At 44.9% G+C, this 27,433-nt stretch overlaps 1 protein-coding gene across 6 annotated transcripts in view; it reads right to left on the reverse strand.

The window, feature by feature from the left end:
* Window positions 1–26,134, reverse strand: part of RUNX2 (RUNX family transcription factor 2) — a 154,081-nt gene extending 127,947 nt beyond the window's left edge. For all 6 annotated transcript variants that reach the window (XM_067294398.1, XM_067294397.1, XM_067294402.1 and 3 more), the window contains exons 1-3: window positions 25,807–26,134; window positions 19,186–19,342; window positions 13,769–13,873 (exon numbers count right to left, since the gene is read on the reverse strand). In XM_067294398.1, coding sequence (XP_067150499.1) covers window positions 13,769–13,873; window positions 19,186–19,342; window positions 25,807–26,112 — 568 coding nt within the window. In that variant the 5' untranslated portion in view covers window positions 26,113–26,134. The remainder of the gene's footprint in view (window positions 1–13,768; window positions 13,874–19,185; window positions 19,343–25,806) is intronic.
* Window positions 26,135–27,433: the final 1,299 nt, after the last annotated feature.

The following is a 27,433-nucleotide window of genomic DNA, read 5'->3' on the forward strand; positions in this document are numbered from 1 at the left end:
ACATTTTATTTTGACCAGATTGTTTTTATGCCAATGTTCTTCTTTTTTATTGCTTAAATTTTGGGCCAAATTTCACTTGACAGCATCCTCTTTTAAGAGATGATACATGATTGTTCCATGTTGCATATGTGCCTGAAAATCTAATCTCTCCCCAAACTCATGTCCTTCTAAAAATATGAAGCTTTTTAATAATTGTAAATTGTTCTGCATACTGAACTTCAATTAAGTGAGGGTTTTGGAATTTTTTTAATAACTCATAAAATTGGGAAGTTTTCAACTCAGATGCTGGGACCATAGTTCAGGGCACACTGAACCAATTTAAAAATGTAAATGTAAAAAGATATTACCCATAAGTGACAAATTAAAGAGCGCGCATAAATGGTTTTCAGCATGCAGTGCCTTCCGCTGCTGACTGCTCACCCAGCGCGGCTATTCTGGGGTCAACATTTTCTGGCAACACAAGACAATAAAAAATGCATACGCTCGGCTCTCATGGTAAAGCTACTGCATCTGACATAATGCTAACGCAGAGGCCCAGAGAGGTTACTGAACCTTGGCTCCAGCTACATCAATCCCTATTTTAATCACTCTCCTGACAACACTTCTCTTTCAGCTCTCAAGCTGCTTGGCTCCTAAGGATGGGAACACCATGACAGTAAAAGAAATGGGAAAAAGCTTAAATGAAGTCGTAGCAGTGAGAAGAATAAAGCTGCCTCTGAAGGTGCCTTTTGCCCAGTGCTGCAATCTATCACTCTCCAAAACAGGTTGTTTTAACTTAAAAAAAAAAAGAAATGCTCAACCCTGATCCCCACTTGAGTGAACAAGAAACAATCTGGTAAGCAGGAAGCCCCCCGCCGAACGATTTCCTGAGCCAGCTGGACTTGCGTGGAGTTTTTCTCACCTGTCCTGCTCTCTCTTTGACTTAGCTGGAGCATGCTGAAAGTGAGAAAGACCTTCAAGTGCAAGATCTCCTCCATTTCATATGGACCAAGAGCCAAAGACAGCTCAGAGAGCGCAACTTGCACCGTACACAGCCAGTGCCTGTCCTTTGGCTGTTTGCACAGCCCCCGGTACAAACACGCACCCGGCTGCTGCCGAAACTCCTAGCATCTTGCAGCATCTGCAAGTAATAGATGCATGTTTTAAACTGAAGGAGGGAAAGATTTCTATACAGGAACGGATCTCAAGTATAGTTTGCAACACTGGGTGCTCCCGACCAGCTTGTTCAATTTACAGGGTTTAAAAGCAGTTTAAAAGCAGTGAACTGATCTCAGTTAAACGGACCAAACACCTTCAGCGGCTCTTTGCCACCCAAATGCAAAGTCCACATTGACAAATAGCAAGCATTTTTTCACTGGCTTGTATCAGAGTATACAAAATAACTAAAGACCTTGCATCTGGATGCACCTATTTCCCAGGTATGCTCAGCTTATTTTTGCAGAAAGGCTGGTAATTTGCCCCAGATTGCACAGAGCTTCACATCCTCAAGAGGCTCTGGGTGCCTGAAGAGCCTTTCTGAGCATTCACTGACTAGAGCCGGACCCAGGCAAGAAAACTGGGTTTCAGTTTTGCCCACCCCAAAGCGTGGACAGTGCCTGGATTCAGGCTGCTGGCTGCCTCTTACCTGAGATAAAGCTGACCCACATAAACCAGTGCACATCTGATGCTGAAAGTTATTTAGAGCAGAGTTTGGAGGGGGATTTCAATGCTAATTTCCTCTGTTTGTTGTTCTTAAACATATGGGATTTCTTTTAAAAAACAGAATTCCTTTTCAGAAGCAAATAAAACCCGAAACTGTTGCTTGCATCAGCTTTTTGAGCACTGCCGTGGGGAGCCATGGATGCAGGAGCGCTCACAGCGGGACCGACCGGCTCCGCAGGCTGGGAACTTTGCACCGGCTCCGGTCTGCTGCACAAATCTTCTCCGGCTCCCGCTCCGTAACGTCTGCATGGACGGTGCCAACTCAGTTGAAGTGTACACGCCCCAAATTACACCTTTGAAGGGTGGGGAAGGAGAGTCCTGCCAAACGCTGGCGCCTGGAGGCACCTTGCCTCCTAAGCTGTAACGCCTCCAGAGGCCTTGCAGACCGAGGTGGCCCCCGTCTCCTCTTTCACAAAGGTTGTTCCCTTCTCTGCCGCGGGCTTCGCGCGCACGCGGGGGTCCCACCGCGCTGCCCTTCTCCGCAGCTGGTCCCGGAGACGGCGCCTGGCAGCGCCTTTCGTTACCAGCCACAGACCTGAGGTGCTGAAGCCAACGGCAGAGCTCCTGGAGCCCACGAGGAGAGGCGGCCGCCTGCCACGTTCATTCTTTAGGCAGAATTTCCATCGAAGACAATGGAATATTTTAAGCGCTAATTAATAACACAGTAGATTAAACATGTTACAGGTGGGGCTGGTAGAACTGCCTGTTACTAAAGCTGCCCAACATCTCCCAACATCAGACCCTCTTTTCGGTTGCTTGTGACTTTACCGAACGTTGACTGCTTGGATTCAATTTTTTCTCTCATGAGTGGCATACTTCTGTAATTTCAACCAAAATGGCTCAGAGATTCCTGGAAATTAGTTAGCTTAGGGAAAAAAAACAACAAAAACAAAACAGAAGTAGCTCCTCAAAAAGCATTTTTGGCAACCTCTTCTTGAAGGAGCTTTTCTGTCCCTGTATTTTGGAATGGAGACTTGAAACTTGGCCCTGCAGGTTGGCTTTCTTTTTCCAGCAGTGTGCCTGTTGCCATCTCCATGGCAATCCAGCCAGATTTGGTAAAATTATAGACCTCTGAAAAAATAAAATTTCACAGAGTGGAAATTCCTTAGATTTTAGGAGCTAAGAGCTTTGAAGATTTGCTCCACAGCTTGGTAAGGGTGCACGACTGCTGGCCCACAGATTTTTTGCTTTTGTCACGCACTTTCGGGTTTTTTTGTAATCACAGTTAAACTGCTTAAAACAAAGTGTTCACAGATTGTATCAGCTGTGTGTTTGTTAATATGTATCTCAGTGCCTGATACGAGGCTCCCAGATTTCTTCTTCAGAAGCCCTGAGTTAACCCTTAACTCAACCTCAGAGCTGTGCTTTGAACATATAAAATGCTATATACTGTTAAGATCTTTGAAAAATAAGATCCCGTGTGTCTCAAACGGAGCGCCCAGAATTAACAGATACTTTTGAACTTAATTCCCTCTGCCCCTGTGTCCCATTTGTCCAATGGGGATAACACCTGTTTCACCGTGGTGTTGCGAAGGAAAAGCCATTACGGCCAGGGAAAGCCTCCGGTAACGGTGTACCTGTCCTGCAAACGCACAGCGCGGGCGGTCAGTAAGCCATGGCGCCACATATTCATTCACGGGAAAAAAAAAAAAGAGTATGGAATAACTGTTCAGGAAGCGGGCATGCACCATCCCGCAGGACACCGCTGTCCTCTGGATAAATCAGCATGTGTTCCTACAGTGAAGGACTGTTTCATTATGCATACGCACGAGAGGCATGAATTACAGTCGCACAGACAACCACACTCCTGGCATTTCCTAACTTCTGAGCGCTCAAACGTGGACTTTCCCTCCTGCAATTTTTGTCTAGAGCATGTACATACAGCAAGACTTGGAGCTAGAGGCGTCTGCCCTTTTAGTCAGTAACGTCTATCTCTTTCATGCCAACATGCTATTATTTTCCTGATGTTTAAGTATCCAATTGTTAGATACCTTAAATCTATAGCTTATTCCCTTTTACACCGAGTTGCCACAAGTTCCCAGTACTCTCTCATACCTGCCTATAACACAGACTATTTTACAAGCCAACTGCTGTCAGGTTTCTCTTTTGCTGCCGCCTCTGTCTTTCAGGGATAGCAGAGATCAAGAAGAGTGAAATTAATAACACGGACCAGTACGCCAGCATACGAGCAAAACACAAACCCTATATAAATATGGGGTCTGAGTACCCTTCATGTGCTCTAATTCTGCAGTCCTTATTCTCGGAGATGCTTACAACTGTGTGTCATGTCCCAGGCAATAAATGCTGGTGTTGCATGAGACTTCTTCAGAGCAGCAATAAGCACAGCCTGGGCTCACCCTTCCGAAGCAAAAGATAAAAGCTGCTAAACCTCAACGGACCTTGCAGTGAAGCTGATGAGGATCACTGGTAAAAGCTGCCGTCTTAGAGGTGATGCTTTAAACCAGGACGAATATTTCCACGCTGATTGCCAGACGGTTTCAGCCAAGCAGGCATGGAAGAGCAGGACAGAAAGGTTCACGCACTGACTGCTTATGTCTAACGAGGAGGGGTCCACGGATACCCCAAATCACAGGGCACAACAAACTCGTTTGGGCAAGATCAATCATCTTCTATATGGGCGTTATTTCTCTCTTTAACCACAAAAGGGCCCAAAGGTGACTGAGACACAATATCAAGCTTTTAGACAAATACAGTCAAGGAGAGTGAATCCACCCCGCGTCTCTGAAAACTTTACCCATATGTCCCTTAAAAAGAAGATTTTTGTTTTGACTGCTTAGCTGATGAACTAAAGCACTGAATAATTTACATTCGCAGCTCTGTCACTGAGCACTCTTCTGTTTTCAGCACTTCTTCCCACAGAAGTGGTAAGTTTATGATAGTGCTGGTTTTCAAAGCAATTGTTCAAAGACCTCAGAAAAGACCAAAACTGTGACTGGACCCATAGCCCAAATCATCAAAGCCGAAGAATGTCCAGTATGAAAGTAAAAAGCAAATTCCACAAATCCAAAGTTTATGGTAATAAAAGACCTAAGGAATGACACATTAAATTCTTTTTAATCGAATTGAGTTAGTATTCTAGAAACTTGGAATCAACTTTGATAAACTGTTGCATTTCATATGCCTATAGTACTTGATAAATTAATTTAGATAGACTGGATTAATTGCAGCATGTTGTTACCTAAGAGTCTGAATCAGAATGTGGGTTTTATTCCTTGATTTTGTACAAATAAAAAAATATATATAGTCCACGCAGAGTACCCTCTGTACTCCTAAGCAATGATTTGTACCGCATAAGGATTCCATGTTATATCTTAAAGTCTATATTCATTTCCAGCTTCTACACTGCTGAAAAATTCAGGTCTGAATTTTCAAATTGGAACAAATACCATTCATTTTTTGGTGGATATTCTCTGCATTTCTGATCCCTTTGAAGTATCATAAGATTCACAGTCTGTTAAAAAACAGGCTTCTTTTGCAAATTTAGTCTAGGGTTTACCATATGGAAGCAAACACATACCTGCTACTACAACAGTGCCTGCAACTACTCCTTTCCAAGAGCATTCTGCAACCATGTGAAAATGCTGCATATAATTGTCTTCCTGACTCATGATGAGTAAAGCAATACTCTGAAATACAGTGAGCTACAGCCCTGTTTCTAGCAGATTAAACTACAAATGCAGCCACTGGAGTCTTCCGACTCTTTCTTTAACCCCACAGCGCACTTCTGTGGTGTTTGTGGAGGTGATGATTTTCCTACTGAGCTCTAAGGGACAATGAAACAAAACACCAGCAAGTGCCTCTGACCGCACGTGACACTTAAGACCATGTCTACTATTGTGGGAATCCAAGATGGGAAAGTGTACGAAGATATAAGGAAGCAGACAACTAATTGGCATTACTCATATGGATTACAGACAGGCAGGGAGCAGACTCTATGCTTGTAAGCACCCTGGTTAATACCTATTTGGCATCCTGAATTGAAATTAGTAGGACTCCTAGAGAAGCAAGGTATTATACAGTGGGAGTAAAGTTCATGAAATGTATGTCAGAGTTTGAAGACTGATGGAAGCAAAAAACATTCATGCTGGCAATAATCAGGTAAAAGGGTTTGCATCGTGCTGTGGGAAAGGTTGCATCTCAGAGCCAAAGGAGAGTGGGCTGCATGTAACTTTGGATGAGGAAGGAACAAGTAATATATTCTGATATGAAGCAGGAACTCTTTGGAAACATTACCAAGTATTTCTCAGTGCTAGGAAAATCTTTAAATGGGTTCCCCAATGTTATCTGTAGGTAACACCCATAAAGTATATTACCACCTTTATACTGTTTGTTATGCAGCTGCAGTATTTTAGTTAGAGTAAGAATCTTATTTAATACCATGCCTACAGCTACATAACCCTGGATTTTAATCTCAGCAGTTCACACAAGCCAGGCTAAGGAGGAACTGAGCAGTACTTGACTAACTAAATCCTGCAAGAAGTGGTAATGATGCCTTAGTAGATAGCATCATTTCTTAAAGATATGTCTCTAATGCACTCATTATGAGAGTAGCACTGTACAGACACTTCGAAGTTAGCTTTAAACAAACCCTGACAGTGTCAGAAATGTAGCACGGACGGCTTACAGTTCAGTAAAAAGCACCCACGCAAGAAGCTGGGCAAACGGTTAATCCCTGTTGAGCTCTGGGCAGCTGTGACTGCACTGCTACCACGACCTGAGCCACCTGCTTTGAAGCTAACTCAGGTATGTCTGAATTTCATAGCAGTCACTGGGACTGCTGTCTACATGTACGCCCTGGGATCGTGATACATCTCCTCTGACTTCAGGCATCTCAAATACAGGGTGTCTAGCCCAAGCTAGTCATCTAGGCTCCATTTATAATCAATGGAAAGAGACAGATACCTCTAAAGGGCAACTCACTCCTTTCTGAGATAGGCATTTAAGATAGGTGGGATGAATCATTCTCTGCCAGTGCTTGTGTCTCTTCATTCACTACTGAGGAAACCTAGCCTAGATGTCTAATTTTTAGACAGCATGTCTAATTTTTAGAGAGCTGAAAGCCACTGAAAGCCACCCTCAGCCAACAGAGAGACACTATCTTCTCAGCGTAGTGAGAGCACTGTGCTGAGTAAACTGATCTAGTGTAGATGAGATATGTAATAGTGGATCTGAGCAGACATACACATTAAAGAACCCAGTTGTCTTCATAAGAGTAAGGTTTCTGGCGTCCCAAACATCCTGCAGCATGAGATCATTACCAAGTTTCTTTCCCTGAACTTTCAATTAAGTATGACATGCTTCTTCATTTCCTCTTCTGCATTCCTTGTCTGGTAAAATCAGCATCTGTGTTTCACTTCTGGGATGACCATGTTTCAGTGGAGAATAAAGTTTCAACAGAGAATAAAAATAGATTTTATACATAAAGCTTATAAAGTACTTTGGGATTCCTAGGAAGGAAGAACTACATAAATATAAGGTGTGCTACTCTGACGCAGCCTCTGCCAAACACACTTGCCCTGTTTCCTACTTCTCCCCCCAGTTTTGAATGTGGAGGGAAAGGTGTAAGGTGCTACATTGAAGCATGAGAAAAAAAGCTGCTACTGGGAGCGTTTGTAATGCTGCAACAAGCTAACTGCATTTGGAAAGTGAAGGGATCCAAATGTTTAAATTCTCTTGGGAGGAAAGTATGGAACAAAGTGGTCTGAGAAAAGCTACTTTAATGCCTTTTTATACCATCTTCCTCCAAGGTCCCTATGTGGAGTAGTGCTGCAGACTTATAAAAATGGCTTTCACTTTTCCTTTCCTCACCGCCTGTGCCATACGGAGATACAGAACGAACCGGCGTCCACTATTGACTTCACGTGTTTAGTTATATCCCTTTTCCCACCTGTATTTTCAATAGACACTGCGAGCAATTCAGGGCCGCACGCCCTCGTACTATACAGCACTGCAGCACAAACGCAGCACAACAGGGCCACGATTTCCTCTGCGGCTTGGAGAGGCCTTTTGAATACAAACAGCAATAACTGCAATATCAAGAGACACCGCAGTGGTCATCCTACATGCCAAACACGCTGGGACGAGGCTGTTTTGAAGCAGTGTTCCCTCTACCAAAGAATGGAAACAATCTGTTTTCAGTTGACAAATACAAACCAGGGCTGCATTGGTGAGTGAACGGGAATGGTTTTACATTCAGACTTGCCCTCTTGTTTTCCAGAAGCTTTTAAAGGATTTTTCCTCTGACTGCAGAGTTAATCCATGGTCAGCTACCGTCACTAGACAGCAGTGTCCTCCTATGGAGAGCTGGCCAGTGTCGTGTGGATCACTTAGACGTCAGAACTGCAGCATACAAAGTGCAAGGCACGAGGGAACTCAGTAGGTTTCACTTTCGTCTTACCCTACGTGCTCCACCAGCAGACAAAAGGTATCATCACAGGAAAAGAAATGATTTTTGACTGTCTTCGCCTACTCCTGAGCGTGTGGGTTTTCATTCACAGCCCCTCTCTAGTGGAAAAACAAGAACTGACCGGTCCTTGGGATGCAACTACCATCCCTACCATCCCAGTCATCTTCTTTCAAGGGCACGTATCACGTTCAAGATGACTCTAAGGAGTCTCGCTCTGTGGGTTACACACCCATCTCAAATGTAAATCTAAACCACTGCTGTATATGTAACGCATGCCAAGTTTCACGAGGAACACCTCAGCTATCCCAAAAGTTTCTTACAGCCTCTGGAAATGCTCAGGAGCTCTTCTCCCCTCCCCAGTTTAGTAAGGTTTTATGAAAGCACACATTTGCAAAAATAAAACCAGCAGCAAAAGATATGAGTGAAACTACGCTTTGCATTTTACACTGTAATAAGGGCCTGGTGTCGTACCACCGAAATCAGAAACAGCAAGGCTCCTTCCTGGGAGCTTGACCACAGGACCACGCACCTCCGACAACCAGCCTGCCCGTGCGCTGGAGCATTCGCTACAAGCCAGGCTCAAATAAGATAATGCTAATCATAGTATAAGAACCTAAATCCCAGAGCACACACATGCCAAACACACATTTTCTTAAAAGTGGCATTATAACAAAAACCATTAAGCTTTACAAAGTCAGCTACAGCAGCTTACACACCACCGAAGTGCCGCTGTGCCTTACGCTGTTCTCAGTGACACTGGTGGGAACCCAGAACAACCTGGCTGATTTCAGCAGAGATTTGTCACCATGAAAGACACCAGGAACAAGTCACAGATTTTCTAACTTCGGTTTGGATGAAAACCCGGGACTTTTTCATATTATCTCAAAGTATTTAGCGTCAATTTAAATTAAAATCTCTTGACCGTGCCAAAATGCATACAGATGCAAACTTCCACGTTCAGTTTTTGCAACTTATCACTTGAAAAAAGTGCTAAGCTACTTTTATAGTATAAAGTACATGATAAAGGAGAACCTGTCAGTAAAATTTGCTCCTGTTCTGCAGAGTATATCTCTCTGCACTGCACAAACTTACCGCAGCGAAAAAAAAACGCATTCAAATCAATATATTCTCGGGAAGGAAGGGGGCTGGTATAGTGGTTTTTGAAGGCAAGCCAGGGAATAGTCTAAACTGGGGACACACAGCATGTTTTAACTGCTGTGATAATTCTGCATAAAGAGATGTTAAGGATCTAGCTCCTTGCTGTAGCATGCCATGTGTCCCTGAATAAAATTACTGCCGTGCAGGCTGTTAGTGAAGGAATGCGTAAACAGACAATGTATCCTTGCATCAGTTCCACAAAATATTGCACAACACAAATGCCTCTCGATGTGTCATTTCCTGCTTGGCCACCAGCCCAGCTCCTGACAGTCAGTCAACAAAAAAAAAAAAAAAAAAAAAAAAAAAAAGAGAGAGAAGAAAAAAAAAGCAAAAAAGCAAAAAGCAAAAAAAAAAAAATCTGCAAGATTTAAAGCTGCTCTACTCAAAAGCACATTCCACTAGCTCCAGACTTATCCCTCCACCCTCAGCCTTTGAAAGAAGAGAGAGAGAACTTCCTAAAAACTGTTACGGTTTGAAGTCTCGGAATCTCAAAAATCTCAATCGCTTATCTGCGTTTTATAAGCCAGTCAGGCAAACAGTTAATACAAAGACTGACGAGAACCTCTCGCTTTTGCTGTCTTTTGCGGCGTGCACAGACAAAAGGGCAATGTTTGCTCATACCTTTCGTCACATGTGTACCTTACGAGCTACGGAGGCAGATAGAAATGCTTGAGCTGAATGAAATCAAGCAGGTTTTTCCCACCAAAACAGTTTCAGTTCAAAGCTTAGAACTACTTTTCCATTCAAGCTGAGATACCAAATTGCGGTCAGTGAGTTTGGAGACTATTTTTAATCAGAGGTGAACCAAAGTCTTTGGACGCTAAGCAAAATATAAAAATATATATATTTCTCTTCCCTCCCTCCCCATGATTTCCCTACTGTCTTGTGTTTCAACCCAAAGCAGCCAGGAAGGAGGACATCTCCACTATTGCAAACATACTACTATGGAATGGCAAATCCCTGTTTCTCTATTTTGTAACAAGGTAAGGCAAAGCATTAAAGGAGGGTTAGTTAAGGTTTGGTTTTTTTCCCTGTTAGTTCCTTTACAGTGATATCGTGATATCTGTGGGTCAGCTATGACCTCATGATAACTTAGCTCTCTGGAAAATGTCTTTCAGCCCTCCCAGCTGGAAGGCAGCTCTGTTGGCTAAGATGTGTATATAACAGAGGTTTTATAAGGGACATGAGGAGAGAGAAATATCTGCAGGATTTCCCAATGATCCCCAAAGATCTTATACAACCCACTCCCTAGACTCCATCACTCAGAATGCAACGCGCTCTCCCAGTCCAGCGCAAAGATGGTGCAACACAGCAGAAGTCCCTAAACGGTAAACTAGTTAGCCTGAAATAGATAATTACCAACCACATTTTTTTCCAAGGAATAATCATAAGAAGATATTTACCTTTTCTAATGTAGAAATGGGCAAGTTTCCTAACAAAGCAACCTGACATCACTGTCTCTATTAAAATATTTTAAAATAAGAATAATAACAGAGAGGTAAGGCAGCAAGCTTCTACAAGCATAGGTTTAATACAAATAAATGGCACTTACATTTAAGAACCTGACTTTCTGAAGTGCTGAGCATCCAAAATACCACCTGGAGTCACTGCATGCCATGAGCATTCAGCACTCCTAATGTCAGGCTCTAAATGATTTTGATATCTGTCATGGTGTTGCTGCAGCTCCTACTGCTGCTGGAAAACATACGGCATTTGTTTCCTCGAGTCAACTTGCCAACAGAAGGTCAAAGTGCCTTGCCTATAAACAAGCCTTACAAATCCACGATCTTAAGCATGATGTCATGTCTTAAAATGATAAGCTGGCAACAAAGTAAATGACATTTTGTAAAGATGTGCATAATTTTATGTTTACGCTACTTAGAACGAAGGTTCTAATAAGTCATTGGTTGTGTTCCTTTAAAGAGAAGTTTTATAACCAAGATGAATCACAACTGCAAAAGATCAAAGTTAAAAAACATCAATGATGCCATGGGGTACTTTTTAATCTTGTAATGAATGATGATCATGTGCTCTTATGAAGTTGGTCCAACTGCCAACGCCAGATGTGTATATTAAGAAAAAAGTTGCTTGTGATGTGACAGCTCTGGTTGAGCTGCCAGAGAGAGGAAAAATAGGATAACATGCCTGAGATGTCTAAGTGAAATACTGGCAGAGAGGGGCACTATTTGCTGATACGTAATTCATTAAGAAAACCACATTTGCTATCATAGCCACTTGTTGGCTTGAATTCCTTATTGCTCCCAACCACCTAGTTTTCCTCATACAATGTAAATGTCAGATGCACTTATTGAATGATTACTACCAAACAGTAATAAATCCACATGCATGCAAGGGCTTTTAGAAGAAAGCAGAACTTCAGTGAAACGTCTATAGTACTTCTTCTGGAGCTACTCTTTCCCTAAGAATTCAGATTTAACAACTAGAGGTATCATGACCTTTTGTCTAAGCTCCAGACTGAAAAAACAGAACTTGCAGAACCAAATAGACCCTAGAGTAGAACATCACCAAATATTCAGCCAAAATTTTAAAATTCAAGTGGACATTCATGCTTACATCTGGCTGACTTCTTAAAAAATAAATAAAAGAAAAGAAAGGCACAACAACTCCATTTCAGCTATAAGAACTGATTTTCTAAGTTACTGAGTATTCCTAGTTTCAGCTGAAATCAATGAGAACAGCAGACAGGCATCATCTACAGAGGACTGTCTTTCGGGGCTAAACTAAAAAACTCAGGCAGAACTTGGAAATCTTGCTAAGTTATATTAACATAGCCTCACTTTTAACCCACTGAATATAGAAATGGTTCAGTCCCAACCTAAGAAGGTTCCTTTTCTGCATTACACAGAGCAGTCCATGCTATTCTCCTGCATCATTTTCATACTGCTTTGCTCTTTCACGGCACTCGCTTCCCCTGCTAGGAGCTTTCCCTGTTTGTGGATGCCTCGACACATAGAATCAGACTCCAAAGGAACTGAATGGCTAAATGTATAACTTATTGCATGGAGTGTACTCCATGAATGCGGTTTGTCCAAGTAAGCTACATGGAGCAATGGTTGCAGGTGAGCGTTAAGAGTACTACTAATTCAGCTAGGGAGAGAGGACAGAACAAAAATCCCCTAGCTGTGACAGAAGGACACCTCAGATGTGAACAGGCAGTGACACAAGTATCTGTGGAATGAAATTTATCTATAGCCACGGGTTTTTTCTTATTTGTTATTCAAGGTGAAACTCAACAGCCTGGACAGTTCTTACAGAAGGCACTTCAGTTTCCTTCTCTCAGTGTAGGAGGAGGAGATGGCACTGCAGCATGTATTGGCACTGGAAACACTAAACTGCATGAATTCTGTCTCCCTGAAAACTCCCTGCAAGCTCCTTAAAGGTCTTGTTTGTATTTGCAGATTAAAGGCAAAATAATTATTAGAGATGCTTCCATTACAGGGACCTTTTTAATGTGGTTATTCATCAAATAATTCTTAATCTCTCAATGTAATTTAAATACAGCTATACCTGGTTAATCCAATCATTTTAGAAATAGTTGTTCTAGTTGGATAAAGAAAAAACTCCAGAACTGGCTCATCAGTGATACTCATATGATGTGAGACTGGTTACCAGTTAAATCTGCTAGACAGAAAGACAGACATATAAATTATGGTGGATTAACCAGACTTGACTGTATCTAAAAGTCAGTGTTATCCCTAACAACTGCTGGAGCATGACAAAACATGATTGTCATAAAAATATGGCCAGTAATCACTGCAAATAGATTCTCGATAAGTTAGGAAAGTGCTCTGCTCTGAGCTAAACAAGTTCAGTGAAAATCTGCTGGACATTGTTTAAATAAAAAATGCACTTTCTGTGCAGAAGTAAGAAACAAAGACCGTGCTTTTGATAAACTGCTTTTATGGCTTTCTTTGGCCCCCAGGGGTCTGTGATGAGTCCATAGCTGAAAACCAATTTCAGGTATGATGAGATTAACCAGGTGCATTAATCATCTGATGGCAAAAGAATTTAAGGGCAAACAAAAAGGCACTATATTATGTATTTTCTCTCTCCACTAGGACTGATCCTGCAAGATCAGTCTCCTATTGTGTTCTAAATGTCTTCAGTTTGAAGTTGATGGGAGTTCAGGGACTTCAACATGTTGCAGGATTGTATGTATTATCCCTAAATCAGATTATATATAAATACAGTTGGTTTACTTCTCATTTACACTGGCAGATAATGTATCAAGACCTTGATGTGAATGAAAATCAGGTTCATGATTGCCCAAATTCAGCCAAGCACTTAAGTGTGTGTTTAATGCAAGTATGTGTGTGGTCCAATAGACTCCAAATTAAGCACGCGCTTACATATTTTGCTGAGCAAGGACCAGTGTTTGACAAAGATATATATTTCATTTATGGGTCTATGTTAAACAAAATTAAGCAGACGTAAGTGCAAAAATAAGAATATAATACTCACTTCTTGGCTCCCTTGGCCCATCCACTGTAACCTTTATAGCTCTGTGGTATGTAGCGACTTGGGGGGGATTTGTCAGGACAGTTATTGTCAAAGTAAAGCTCTTCCCTACAAAGGGAAAAAAACAACAAGGAATGAGTGATTACAACATGAAAACAGTCACATGCATGTTCAGTAAAGAATCAGAGACGTTTAAAATTATTCCCTGTCGTTACCACAATCGTGAAAATTAAAACCATAACTGACCATAGGAGTTTTCCTCCCCTTCAGTTTTACTCTGTGTCAAGAATATGTCCATGTGTTGACAATCTAAATGTTCCTTATTTAATAATGGGTCATCATACAATGACAGAACAAAAGTGATTCACTGCTGAGGACAAGCCAAATTCTTTTCTGTATTGAAAGTGGTGTAAATCCAAAGCAAAGCAGACAATTTAAAAATTTACTCCAGTTTTGCAGCTGTGCGACAGAGAGCAGAATGTGGCCACATGTTATTTACTTCACACAATTTTATCATTTCATTTGACTTGACTACAGTAAGATGAGGAAAGAAAATATTCTCCTCCTGGGAGTCATTTTAACAGGGAACTAGTGTCTCCTGTCTTTAACATGCCAGGGGTAACACGATGATATCATCATTACTGGAACAGTTCTTTTTTTTTCTTCTTCTTCTTCTTCCCTTACATATATTCCATCTATTAAACACTAAGAAACCCCTCAACTTTCCCACGTTTGGTGCGTGGCTGCTTCTAGCACAAACCTGCATTTTTATTTTTCACACGCGCATTGCACAAGATCATCCGGAGCCTTTAGCTGAATGAAAGCATTACCAATAAATAAATAAACGGGGCCGACTGAATTTGAGAGCACGTTCTCACAAGGCCCTGGCCTCTGTTCTGGAGACACACTGACAGTTGTAATCTGTTAGATATGCAACGGTTAGTCATGTCAGATAGTCAAAACTGAAAACTGTTTCAAGACAGGAAAAGGTGGGCGTATAACAGTGACTCAATAAAACAGTCAGCAATCTTAGGCCTTATTGCTCTTTTAAGCTGCTACTTTACCAGACTCTCAAGACTCCTTTTTTTTTTGCATCTGCGTGTGTGTGTATATGGCATTTTTGCTGCTAGCGTTTTGCCTTGCGTTGAACTCTGAAGGCATTCGATCAAGACACGAATCTTAAACAATACGTAACAGCACAAACTTAACGCAGTCTTTTCAAGCCTAATATAGAACAGCTTATATATAAGGCCTAATAAAGAACAGAGCTTTGGCTGTCATATCTAGCAATTGGCCTTTCTTTCTAGTCCAAGCCGTATATCCCCCAAACCTGCTTGAGACACGCATCGTTTATTATCAGGAGTGCAACTTCAAACTGTCCTGGCTATGCTTTTCATGAATTAGCATGCGACATGGATGCTTTTTTTTGATGAAATATAGCCGTCATTTAGAGCAAAATGATTTTCCAGGTGTAGCTGCACTCCAGCCGTGCCCATCTTTCCAAGAGACGCAGGTTAGAGCGGGCAGGTCAGGGCTCCAGCAAAGGTGTAAAACTCTCAAGAGGCCAAATTCTGCCACCAAACCCAACAAAGCCACCTGGCTGAAGAAGGCTTAACCCTATATCTCATTGGAAAACGGATTATTTTGCAGATCTTGCAAGGACAATCATCCCCAAGAGTAAGGCGGAGGTGGGAGGCCCAGTCTTTCTGTATACCCATGAAATCATTGATGGGACCCGTCCACCTGCTTGCCTAGGTCTGAACAGACCTTCTGCCTTTTCTCGCCAGCCAAGCAGGAAAGGAGCCTATTGCCTAGACACATAAACTCACTAGGGATGAGGTGCAGATTTAAGGCCTCCTTTTTGCCAGCTTATCAGGCGGAAAAAAATTCTGACCCCCAAATTACATGACGTTGCCATTCAGATCACAGCGGCCTGTATCGAACGAGTAGAGCGCTATTGGCAGCCGCCGGCGGTGCTAAGGGACGTTCCCTGTGCCTCTGAATGAAAAATTTGGCCTTCCGACGTTATCGTTCTATTTCTACGCCAAATGAGTCTAAAAGCCTATTGCAACTGAAAAAACAACCCGGCAAAATATACTTTTTGTAACACCCTGCAAAGTCACTCTACGGAAAAACGCTGCAAGCTCTTCCACCCTAAATACACCTCAACAGGATACAGGGGCCAAAAGATACGTGCTCCTTAATATTAAAGAGCTACGTTTTGACCTTGCCTGCGAGCACGTCTAAACTATCACCTCGCAGCCAGCCGAAGCGGCACAGGTAGGCACCTCATTTGAAAGGGAAATAGTTTTTGTTCCTAGCTTATAATCTAACTTAACGAAGTAACATGTCTGAAGCCCCACCGTGGGCCGTAAACAGCACATCACGTTACGGCAGGGCACCGCGCAACCCTGCCAGCACACTCTGGTTCCCCAGCTTTCAAGAGATGATTTACATATTACAGGATTAGGATCAAAATAAATTCTTAAGGTCGCATGTTTCAATGGTGCTTTTGCTTTCCGTGGATAGATATAACTGATTTCCCAGATCTCCTTCCGTGGCTACGAAATCCTTTAATGCACTTTTTATCGCCTTCCTTTGGGCCCTTAGTCATTTAGATTATCCACTTTTAGAGCCTAAAGACTAATTTTAGTACTCTTTTATTAAATTCCTGGCCAAGCAGTCATCTGGCACTATTGCTTTAGTGTGTCTAAACTATACATTCTTTGTTATTAACACATGTGAGCCTAGCTGACACAGAAAAGGACAAGATGGACATATGTTGAAGCACAAGGCAAAACCCAGAAATTAGCTTGAAAGGAGACTCGGCAGCTTGTGCGTGTTGCATATTTTTTCAGTTAGGTACTAATGTGATTAAAGTATCAGGACACAACAAAATTACGGTTATGATCCCCTGCTTATTGAAGACAGGAATTCTTTCTTCTCTGGGCTGCGGATCAGGCTGTAAAAGTGAGCTACTGCCTCAAAACCACATACAAACAACTTCTGCATTCACATAAAGAGCGCTGGTTACTTATTCTTGCGAACCCAGCAAGGTGTTTGAGCAAAATTATACAAACAAAAACGTGCAGCTTCTGTCGGCTGGTAGCATTAATATGTAGAAAAATCAAGTCTCTCGATTGAGCCATGAGAAGAAAGAAAAAAAACGTGGGAGAGAGAGAAGGTGAAGTGGTAAGCTGATGATTCAGACTTCACAATCACATTTAGAGATACAGAGATCAAAGAGCAAGCTGTTTAGAAAGATGTAAATCTAAAGCCAGGAACAGGTGTGGATTAGTTTCTCGCCACCGAAAAATGATTTCTTTATTACTTTATTTTTCCTGTTCTACTTGAAGACGTGTATCTACTGATATTTGTCTATGTAAGTAGCTTTCTCACTTCTGTTTGCAACTACTGCTTTCTTTCCTGCTATTTTAAGCAGGGTTTTAAAAATCTATCATTAATGATATCTCTTTCTCCTTTTCTCTCTCTCTCTCTCGCCCTTCTCTGTTCTAAGTCTGGAAGACAAGTCTGGACCAATTTCTCCATCCTGCCTCTGGCAGCAGAATGCAGCATTTCAGATCCTCCACCGAGTCCCGGCTGCTTCAAAGGAAAAGCCCTACTTTCTTCCGTTAAGATCATAAGAAATATAGGGGGAGGGGGTCAGCTCTGTTTGGACATAATTACACTTCATCAAAAGAAGCTTTCTTCATCTTCCATGCGTGAAAAGTCTGCAAGCAGTTAAGTCTGTCTTTTTTCTTCCCTTTTTTTTTTTAAATATAAAAATTGCTATTTGGGAAACTAGCCAAAACTCAGAAAGCCAATATAGTAAAACAGTGCACACCCTTTGTTTTTCTTTGAAGTCTCTTAAATAAATATGTTGAGGGTTTGAAAAGTACACTATCGCTTTTCCATAGATTTTACCCAGATTGATCAGAGAAAAAGTCTATTCCAAGTCCGCTAGACACAAATATAAATTAAATTACTGGATCCAAATTTGAGAAGTTTTGTGTTTGTGTGCATCTATAGCCGCATCTACTGATTCTTTAGGCCCTTTACTTCATTTCCTCTGTTTCAATGAAAAGTATAGATCATACGTTTCAAATGAGATTCACAGATCAGAGGTAGTACATCACATTTCAGTTCTTTTTCATCACTACTGAAATACCGATATACTAGTGATGGAGCCAGGGAGCCCTCAAACCTCATCCATCAGCAGAATCACAAAGCTGACAGCTTTTTAAAAAAAAGCAAGACAAATGGAAAAGAGGACTAACACCTTATCCGAAAGGGCAGTGAACCCCGTATTTATATTGTATTACTTTTGCGATAGTTTTGCTTTGTTTCAAGGTATTCTTTATTGCCAATAATTTCCACATTGGAAAAAGATCAAGAGAACTGTTGGCCACGTCCTTAAAATAAAAAAAAATAGTCACTGGGAGCCACACTTACGGGATCACCTTTATGAAACATTTGCAATTGGGAAAGCACGTCATTCGATTTAAACTATCGAGGAATCTGTCACAGGCTTGAATTTTTTTGGACAAATACGTTTTCTTTCCTTAAGATGAATTACAATTGCTTTTTGTAGAATATTATGGTAAAATTGGCTTTATTGCTGATGTCTCGGCCCTGAGTGTTTCTCTTTTTTCTCCATAGAGGGCTATTTAAAAAAAAATGAAAAATTACTTCAAATACATAAAGGAAAAACATTTAGGCTGAATCGACAGCTGATTTAACGGACCTCTTTGAGCAAAAACTGAAGTGGCAGCTTCCCTCAAGATATCCTTTTAGTCATTACTCCGTATCTTAAAGCAAGATGCTTAGAAAGGCCGTATTTTCACCCTCGCAAGGATGACAGAGGCTTTTGCAGTACCACTTCCAGACTACAGGAAGCTGTGAAAGAGCTGGAGGACGCTTACAGCCCTCTAAACCTTGGAGCAAGTGGAGAGTTACCCTCTCGGTCATTCGAAGCAAAGGTTAAGTTTCATTCAAGGCAAAGCTCGCCATCAAGTCATAAAAAGTTGGCCAGGTTACCAAAAAGAAAAGGGCTAATTTTGCAGGTCACATGCAGTTTGACGACCCAGGGTGGGGAAGTCGCTGGAAAGCTCTGCGCCAGCGGCTCCTGACGGACGCCCTTAACGAAGAGAGGCCCCGCAGCGCGGGGGACAGGCAAAGCCCTAACCACGGCTCTCCTGCCGCCGCGTCGGGGCAGCTCCGCGGCCAAGGGGAACCGGTCCTCTCCTGCCACCGCGGCCCGAAACCCGCCGCCTGGCGAGGCGCGACGCGGAGCGCCTGCGTCCGCGCGCCCGTGCGGAGGTTTGCGAGGAAAGGGCGCGCTGGCCCGAACGCCCGGTCGGCAGCGATCCCCCCGCGCCGCGGGGACGCGGGCCGGGAGCAGGCGCCGCGCGATGCCCTACCTCTGCCGCTCCTGCCCACGAACCGCAGGTCGTTGAATCGGGCCACCTGGTTCTTCATGACGGCGGAGGCGTTGCGCAGCTCCGCCGAGTAGTTCTCGTCGTTGCCGGCCATCACGGTGACCACCGTCCCGTCGGGCACCTCTCCCAGGGCCACCACCTGGGAAAACGGGAAGGTGAAGCGGCGGCCGCCCCCGGCGCGGGTTGCGATCCGACCGTGGGCAACGCCACGTAACGCAAAGGCTCCAACTGCAGCGACGGGCGAGCAGGAGCATAAGAAAATATTTCTCCTCGCACTTCACCTGCCTTGGCGGTCGCGCTTCTATGCCCCAGCGGCCGTGCGGTGCTCCAACTCGCGACCAGAAAAACGCCCCAAAAGCACGGTTATCGGCCAGCCTGAAAACCCTGGGGGGACCTACAGCATTACTGCGCTGCAACGTTTTAAAAACGGAGTTAAACAGGAATACTAGGTTATTAGGAGGAGAATATATACAAGCTTCCTCGCACAGGGGATAAAAATTTCCACTGCAGCATCGAGAAAACAGTTTCCTTTTGCCCACTTTGCTAATCCTGATGCTGGCTATCGATCTGTAACAGCTCGAGATTCACTCGTTTTCCAGGGCAGAGCTCTAAACTGAAAAAAAAAACCACCCAACCCCCCACAACCTGAGACACCGGATCTGTCCCCCTTGCAGCTTCTACTGGTCTACACGGTCGGATAAGACTTTTCACACTATTTAAAGTAATTTATTCTCTCTCCTGGAATATGTATTACATTTGCTGTCATGAGCTCTGCTTGAAAGGTCTTTCCCATCAATGCAGCGCATGTGAAACTAGTAATTGCCGGTCGCGCTGTAATATTAATCAAGAGGAAACACCGAACAGCTCTGACTATGCACGGAGAGCATTACGTGGCCCAGCGCATTGGACAACGTTTCTTTAAAACAGTAAAAAGTAATGACAAAGGTATATGAAATCTGAAAATATGACAGATTATATTACCGAAAATTACAGCTCAGCTTATATAAAAGAAAGAATAAAGCGAAGCTGAAACATGGTGTAAAATGGACTGCCTTGCTGCTTTTCTGTTTTTTCAGTAAAACACCAGGTAATCCCCCCCAAAACTGAAAACTGAGTTCTGCCACTGACTGCTATGAGGTCTGCCTATGATGGGAAGATTTTACTTTAAAGTGATTTTAATGTCTCTGAACAGAAAAACACAAGAAGCGCCTTTGAGGATAACATCTGAGGTCCAGCTAGGTCAGGATCTTGGGTCTGACAGCAACCAGGTCCAAAGGCTTCAAAGGGAGGTGTGAAGAACCACCACAGGCAAACAGGTAATATCTGCTGAACACAGGAGCTGACTCTAACCCTTAATAAATGGATATTGGCTTAAACTCTAAAGCATGGGGCTTTAGACTGCTTATAAAACACTCCCTTCTGGGTTTTGCTGCGTGCTCTGATAGCTCTGCACAGGCTCATGATGCCCCGTAGCATCCAGGGCAGTTGCAACCTATTCTTGGTGTATCTCAAGAAACAAAAATCCTATCAGCTCCTGAAGTGCAAAGAGACTCTGAGCAAAGGAGGAAGCACACGTCTGCCAGGGGCCTCGGGAGAGGGAGGGAGGTTAGGGCAGCCCCAGCTCCCCCCCTCGCGCCTCCAGGAGCAGGGAGGTGGCACGGGTCACACCGTGGTCCCCATCCATTCGGCCACCGACACGGGGAGCTGGCGACACCGGGGCACGGCAGCGCCGGCTCAGTACGGGGAAAACTTCCTAACAGGCCCTTCCGTCCTCAGCTCTTGATGCCTTTACTTTTCATGGGTTTTATTCCTCCTCTTTCAGCTTTCTCAGCTGACAATGTCACTTGGATTTGGCGACCTGAACATCAGCATAAACCAGCACGTGCCACTTCTAGAGTCCCTGTGTCACCTGCGTCTCATCAAGAACTACAGCAGTACTAAAATGCACTATTTTCCCGCAGTGTGATACAATATTACTGAGACTGAAGAAAAAGTCAAACTGAAATCAGGAGTGAAAATGCAAGACTTTGTCCAGTAGAAGAAAGTCTTGTGACATAAAAGCTCCTTTGCTGTGCAATGGGAGCAAAATACTTATGATACTTTTATCCTTTTTTGCCACCACACATCAGAAGACTGATGTACACATATGCACCACTTCAAGAAAACCTTTGCAAAAGAAGTTTGAAACCTAGGGAAAAGTGGGGTATTCTGAGAACTTCGGAAAGTAGCTTCATCTACTGAAAGCCTCTTCGCATAAACCTGATTTGGCAGTTTTATGCCACGTATCAACTGAAAACTATTTACATTTTCTTAGAAAGCGGATTACAAGTGCACTGTAAAAAGAGTAGGGACTAAGTAAAATTTTAAAGATTAAAAGTAGCCAGAGGGCAAGTTTCTTAGCTATTCTTTAAATACAAATACCTCTACCACTTAAAAATATTTATTTTCCACATAAAACTCCCTACACAGTTTGATTATTAAAATTAACCTTTGCCCTTTTTTGACTAAAGCTCAGCAGAAAGGCACATGAAGTCAAATGAAGACAAAAACAAAACAAATTCTGACAAGTTGGAAATAACACTATATTTTTTCTATCACACAATTCTCATCTGGACAAGCAACCTGTTTGCCCAGTTTCAGTCCAGGGGGATTTGAAATGGCCAAAGCATGTACCCTAAAGACAGAAGTTATAAACTAAGAAGCAAAAAATGCTATATAATAATGCCAAGTATTAAGGCTTCCTGCACAGTAAAATGATTGTTTCAAAAAAAAAGCTAGTGTACTTGCTAAATAGCTCCTCTCAAACACTAATGTCTATCACTTCAATAACTTTTTTTGCAAAATACTGAATTCAAACAGCTCCCTGAATGCAAAATATTCTGTATGGAGAATGTCTTTTCCAGAGATTGCCAAAAGAGCATCTGATACTATTAAAAATATTTTAATGTTCTATAACTTAAAACAGAATAACTGATTTGCACTACTTTTTGTTTAAAAATATACATCTGGGCTGACAATTTATACACCAGGTTTCAGCTTGAAGCTATTTAAAACAGCTGAGTTATAAACTCTGAAAACTGGGGTTTGGAGTGGAAATGCTGACAGACCCTTAACTACTGTGGTGCTACTGGGGAGAGATTTTCTACTTCACTCCAATTTTTTTTCCCCTGCCTTTACATCCACTAAGGCTCTTGGCTACTATCAACATCATGCAAAATAACATACAGAAACGTTCGTAACAGCTAACATTGCAGCTTGGGTCTTTATGACTTTCAGTAAAATCTCCCAGAGTGAGACATAAACAGAGGGCCAAATTCTGACTACTGCTCTCAAATAAAGTACCGCTGGCTACTAAGAAACAGTAATAAGTGAATATGATTCGGACCCTGGTTCACAATATCCTTTTATGCTTGAATATGATTAGATGGCTAGAGCTATATTAATAGGCACATTGTTAATATCCTTCACCACAAAAAGAGTTTGCATTAACAAACTTATTAGTTAGTACACTCAACACGAACTCTGTCCCCAGCACGTGTAAATATAAATGCTCAAAATTCAAATGCAATACTCATCCAACATTATTTTAAAAAATTATAATCAAAACCAGCACTGTTTACAACATACTTCCTTTCCTGCATATGATTTATATCTGTTTTTTTAAATTAAAACAGTGCTATACTCGGAGTACTTTTTAACTGGAGATCTCTGCAAGAGAATTATGACATACTTAACACACCACTCAAAACATTATCATCAACTTATTATTTATTGCCAATAAAACTTCAGAAAGTGTGTTGTCTGTGAGCTATTTTACTTTCAAGTTACTGTTTAACCCAGATTTCTATGGCCCAAATCTGTCTTTTTTTCTTTTTCAAAGATAATTCCCACTTTGTTATATCACAGTGAAGTGTTTCATTGTATGCTATATGCAGCTTCTTTGGTCTAAAAGTACCGGGCAGCCGCACAGAAGTTAAATTTCAAAAATACTTTTCTATAATGGGTCCAAGTTATTTCAACTGAGCATCAGATTCATTCAGCAGGAAATAAGGGCTATATATATGACATATTTATAAGAGAAAAAAAAATGCAATATTGTGTTTTCTGCACGTGGAAACAGAGATGCGCCCATAGCTGAAGGGTGCTGTAAACCCCAGGGGCAATATGGACAGCTCAATATTCCTGATGCATCAGTATCTATACCTCTATAGATATATCATATCTATACCTCTCTGTCAGCAATCAAACATATGACCCTTATCACTCAGAATCCCAGTATGTCCCAGAATATCCCAGTAAATCCCAGCACTGAATAACATTATCTACTTTAGGTAGAGTATATACATACATATGTATAAATGTAGATGAACATAAACAGATTGGGAAATGCTCTAATCCTTATTCTGCCCTTTTATCACACATACAGTATTCTTAGTTGTAATAATACTCTCAGCACGTTAATACTTAGTTTAGATCTTTCCCTTATTCTAATGAACTGTGACTGGGGCCTGGTGAACCGCTGCAAGTTCGCAGCAGAGGGCTGGGGCTCCTCAGATGGAAACAGAAATGCGAGCGCGGCAACGTGAGAGCCCTCGCTTCACTCCTCTAATGAGTAACTACAAGGCCGACTCGATCTAACGCCGAATTAAACTGTAATCGCGATTCGCCGACAGCTCCTCCTCCTTCCCCCGAAGCCCCTGCGAGTCGCGCTCGCTCAGCCACCCACGCCAGCCGTCGCCGGGGCCCGCGCGGCCTCCGCCGCGGCGCAAAGCCCGAGGCGCCCCGCTTTCCCGCCCGCTCGGCTTCGCCCGCGCCCGGCGAGCAGCAGCAGCGGGCCCCGGCGCGCGGCCCGCCATCAGCCGCATCGCTCTTGCTTATTAAAAGCAAAGCCGCCATCAGCGCCAGTCACTCCAAGTGGGTTTATCGAACCGCTTTTACCCCTTCTCCCCCAAACAGCCCGGGGATTAGGCAGCGGGGCGAGCAGCCGGGGAAGCGCTCGGCGAAGGCAAGCTCGCCCGCGCCGGGGTGGCCCGCGCCAGGGTGCCGGGGGCAGCGCCCTTGGGTGCCCGGTGGGCAGGTGCGCGGGGGCCGCGACCGCCCTCGCCTGCCCTAGGCCGTGCGGGAAACCCGGGGGGCCTTGCCCAGCAGCGCCACGGAGCACAGGCCTTGCTCAAAAGCAAGCTTTTCATATTATTTATATATATATATATATATATAAAATATATGCATATATATAAATAATAATAATAATAACATGCTTTTTTATATATATGCATATATATATATATATATATATATATATATATATATATATATATATATATGGTTTTTTAGTGAGCCTTCTGCCCAGCCGCTTCCTATTTCGCCCGGCAGGAGAAGCGAGGGGCCCGGCCCCTGCCTGGGCTCAGCCCGGGCCCCCTGCACCCCCGGGGCGAGGGGGGGGCACCCGCTTTGCGCCCCTGCGGGTCGGAGAGGGGCGAATGGGTCCTTCTGCCGGGGGAGAAGGATTTGGGGCTTTTGTTTTTTGTTTTGTTTTGTTTTAAAGCCCCCTCCCCCCCCCCGCGCAGCGCCCAGGGGAAGGTGCGCGGCGGCGCGGCGGCGCTGCGCGGGTCCCCGCGGGCGCGCAGGGCAGCGGTGTTGCGCGGGAGGTGCGCGGCGCGCCCGGGCGGGGGGGGGGGGCAATGCCGGCGCTGCCCGGCGGGGGTGCAAATAACGGGATCGCTCCCCGGCGCGGCAGGCGTTGCAAGGGGGCATGGGGGGCACGGGGGGGCACGGGAGGCATTGCAGGGGGGGCGCAGAGGCATTGCAACGGGGGGGCACGAAGGCATTGCGGGGGGGGCACACAGAAGCATTGCACGACGGGGGTCACAAAGGCATTGCAAGGGGGGGCACAGGAGGCTTTGCAGGACGGGGTGGGCACAAGAGGCTTTGCAGGACGGGGGGGTCACAGGAGGCTCTGCAGGACGGGGGGGTCACAGCAGGCATTGCAAGGGGGGGCACAAGGAGCATTGCAGGATGGAGGGGGGTCACAGGAGACTTTGCAGGACGGGGGAGGCAAGCAGGCATTGCAGGAGGGGGCACAAGAGCCATTGCTGGACGGGAGGGGGCGAAGCAGGCATTGCAAGGGGAGCAGAGCAGGCATTGCAGGACGGGGGGCACAGCAGGCATTGCAGGACGGCGGGGGGGGAGGCAGAGAAGACTTTGCGGGGGGGGTACAGCAATCATTGCAGGACGGGGGGCACAGGAGCCACTGCAGGACGGGGGACACAGGGGACTTTGCAGGACGGGAGGGAGGCAGAGGAGACTTTGCAGGGCGGGAGGGGTACAGCAGTCATTGCAGGACGGGGGGGGCACAGCAATCATTGCAGGCCGGGGGGGGGCACAGGAGACTTTGCAGGGCGGGAGGGGCACAGGGGACTTTGCAGGGCGGGAGGGGTACGGCAGTCATTGCAGGCCGGGGGGGGGCACAGGAGACTTTGCAGGCCGGGGGGGCAGAGGAGCCGCTGCAGGCCGGGGGGCACAGGGGACTTTGGAGGCCGGGGCGGCAGCGGCGGCGGCGGCGGCGGCGCGGGGGCAGGCAGGCGGGGGGGGCCGCTCGCTCACCTTGAAGGCCACCGGGAGGGTCTTGTTGCAGCGCCAGTGCGAGGGCAGCACGGAGCACAGGAAGTTGGGGCTGTCGGTGCGGACCAGCTCGGCCGGGTGGTCAGCGATGATCTCCACCATGGTGCGGTTGTCGTGGGGGCGCAGCCGGGGCACGGCGGCCGCCGCCTCCTGCTGCTGCTGCTGTTGCTGCTGCTGCTGCTGCTGGGCGACTACCACCGGGCTGACCTCGCTCATCTTGCCGGGCTGCAGGCTGCTGGAGGGGGGGCTGAACCTCCGGCTGGTGCTGGGATCTACGGGAATACGCATCACAACAGCCACAAGTTAGCGAATTGGGGGGCGGGGGGGGGGAGCGGCGGGGGGATCGCTCGAGGAGGCGTGTAGTGGGGGGGGGTGGGGGTTGTAATAATAATAATAGAGTAAAAAAAAAAAAAAGCCCCAAAAAGGGGTGAATGAAAAAGTGGAGGGCTGAGGAGTAGGGGCAAAAAAAAAAAAAAAAAAGTAAAATAGGCAAAAAAAAAATGCAGCAGCGGATTAAATGCACGAGGCCAAAAAAAAAAATCAGTCTGTTTGGTTGTTTTTTCTTTCTTTCTTTCTTTTTTTTTAAGCGCGCTGGCCGGGGCGGGGGGCGCTGCAGCCGGGCGCGGCGGGACGCGGCGGTGCCGGGCGGCCCCTCTCAGCAAAGCCCCGCTGGAGACTGCATGGTGCCGGCTTGCGCACAGCTGCGGAGCGCCGCTTCTCCTCCTCCTTCCTTCCTCCCTTCGCGCACAGTCTCTCTGCTCTTTTCCCTCCTTCTAGCCACCGCTTCTTCCCTCGAGTGCTTGAGTTTCTTTCTTTCTTTTTTCTTTCTCTCTCTCTCTCGCCCTCCCTCCCCGTCCTCTTGTCGCGTTTTCACAAGTTGTCTCGGGAGAAGTCAACCCGCGGCTGCTTCAGCTTCCTGGGCTGCTGCCGTGCGCGGCCGCCGGCGGAGGAGCGTAACTTTCGAGCCGGGCGAGGGGGGTGCAAAGGGAAACGTCTCGGTTTCCTCCCAAGAAGTCTTCCTCCTCCGTGCGCCCCAAGCCGAAATGAACGGGAGGAAAGGTGCGACCCCCCGAAGCCCCGGCGGGACGGGGCGGAGGTGGCGGGGAGCCGCCCGGGTGCGCGGAGCAGCGCGGAGCCGGCGCTCGGCAAGGCGCTGCGGGAAGCGGCGCGGCGAAGTCGCTGCCGGAGTTGCTTCGGCGCGGAGAGCAAGCGGCTGGGCACCCCGCGAATAGTTAAAAGAGCGCCTTTAAGCCGGTTCCTTGGGGAGGATCGGGATTTAAGACAAGTTCGGATTTCCAAGGGGGCAAAAAAAAAAAAAAAAAAAAAAAAGCGGGGAGGATAGCTGGGGGGGGGGGTAACCCTTTTAGGCTGATTTATAAAATACGCCCAAGTAAATTCTGGGAAAAGGCAGCCTCGGCGCAGTCCGGTCTTGTTAATTAAGTCGCTGCTGAATCCAAGTCCGTTGAGTTGAATAGGCTAACAAAAATCTTTCTTTTTTCCGCCCTTGATGAACAGCAGCAGCAAAAAAATCATTAAAATGTCGGTTTGTTTGAGTTATTTTTCTTTCTGAAAATCGGGTAAAAAAAAATAACAAACTTCTTTTGGGTCC

This window comes from Apteryx mantelli, chromosome 3 (assembly GCF_036417845.1).
Source record: "Apteryx mantelli isolate bAptMan1 chromosome 3, bAptMan1.hap1, whole genome shotgun sequence".
Taxonomy (NCBI): Eukaryota; Metazoa; Chordata; class Aves; order Apterygiformes; family Apterygidae; genus Apteryx; species Apteryx mantelli.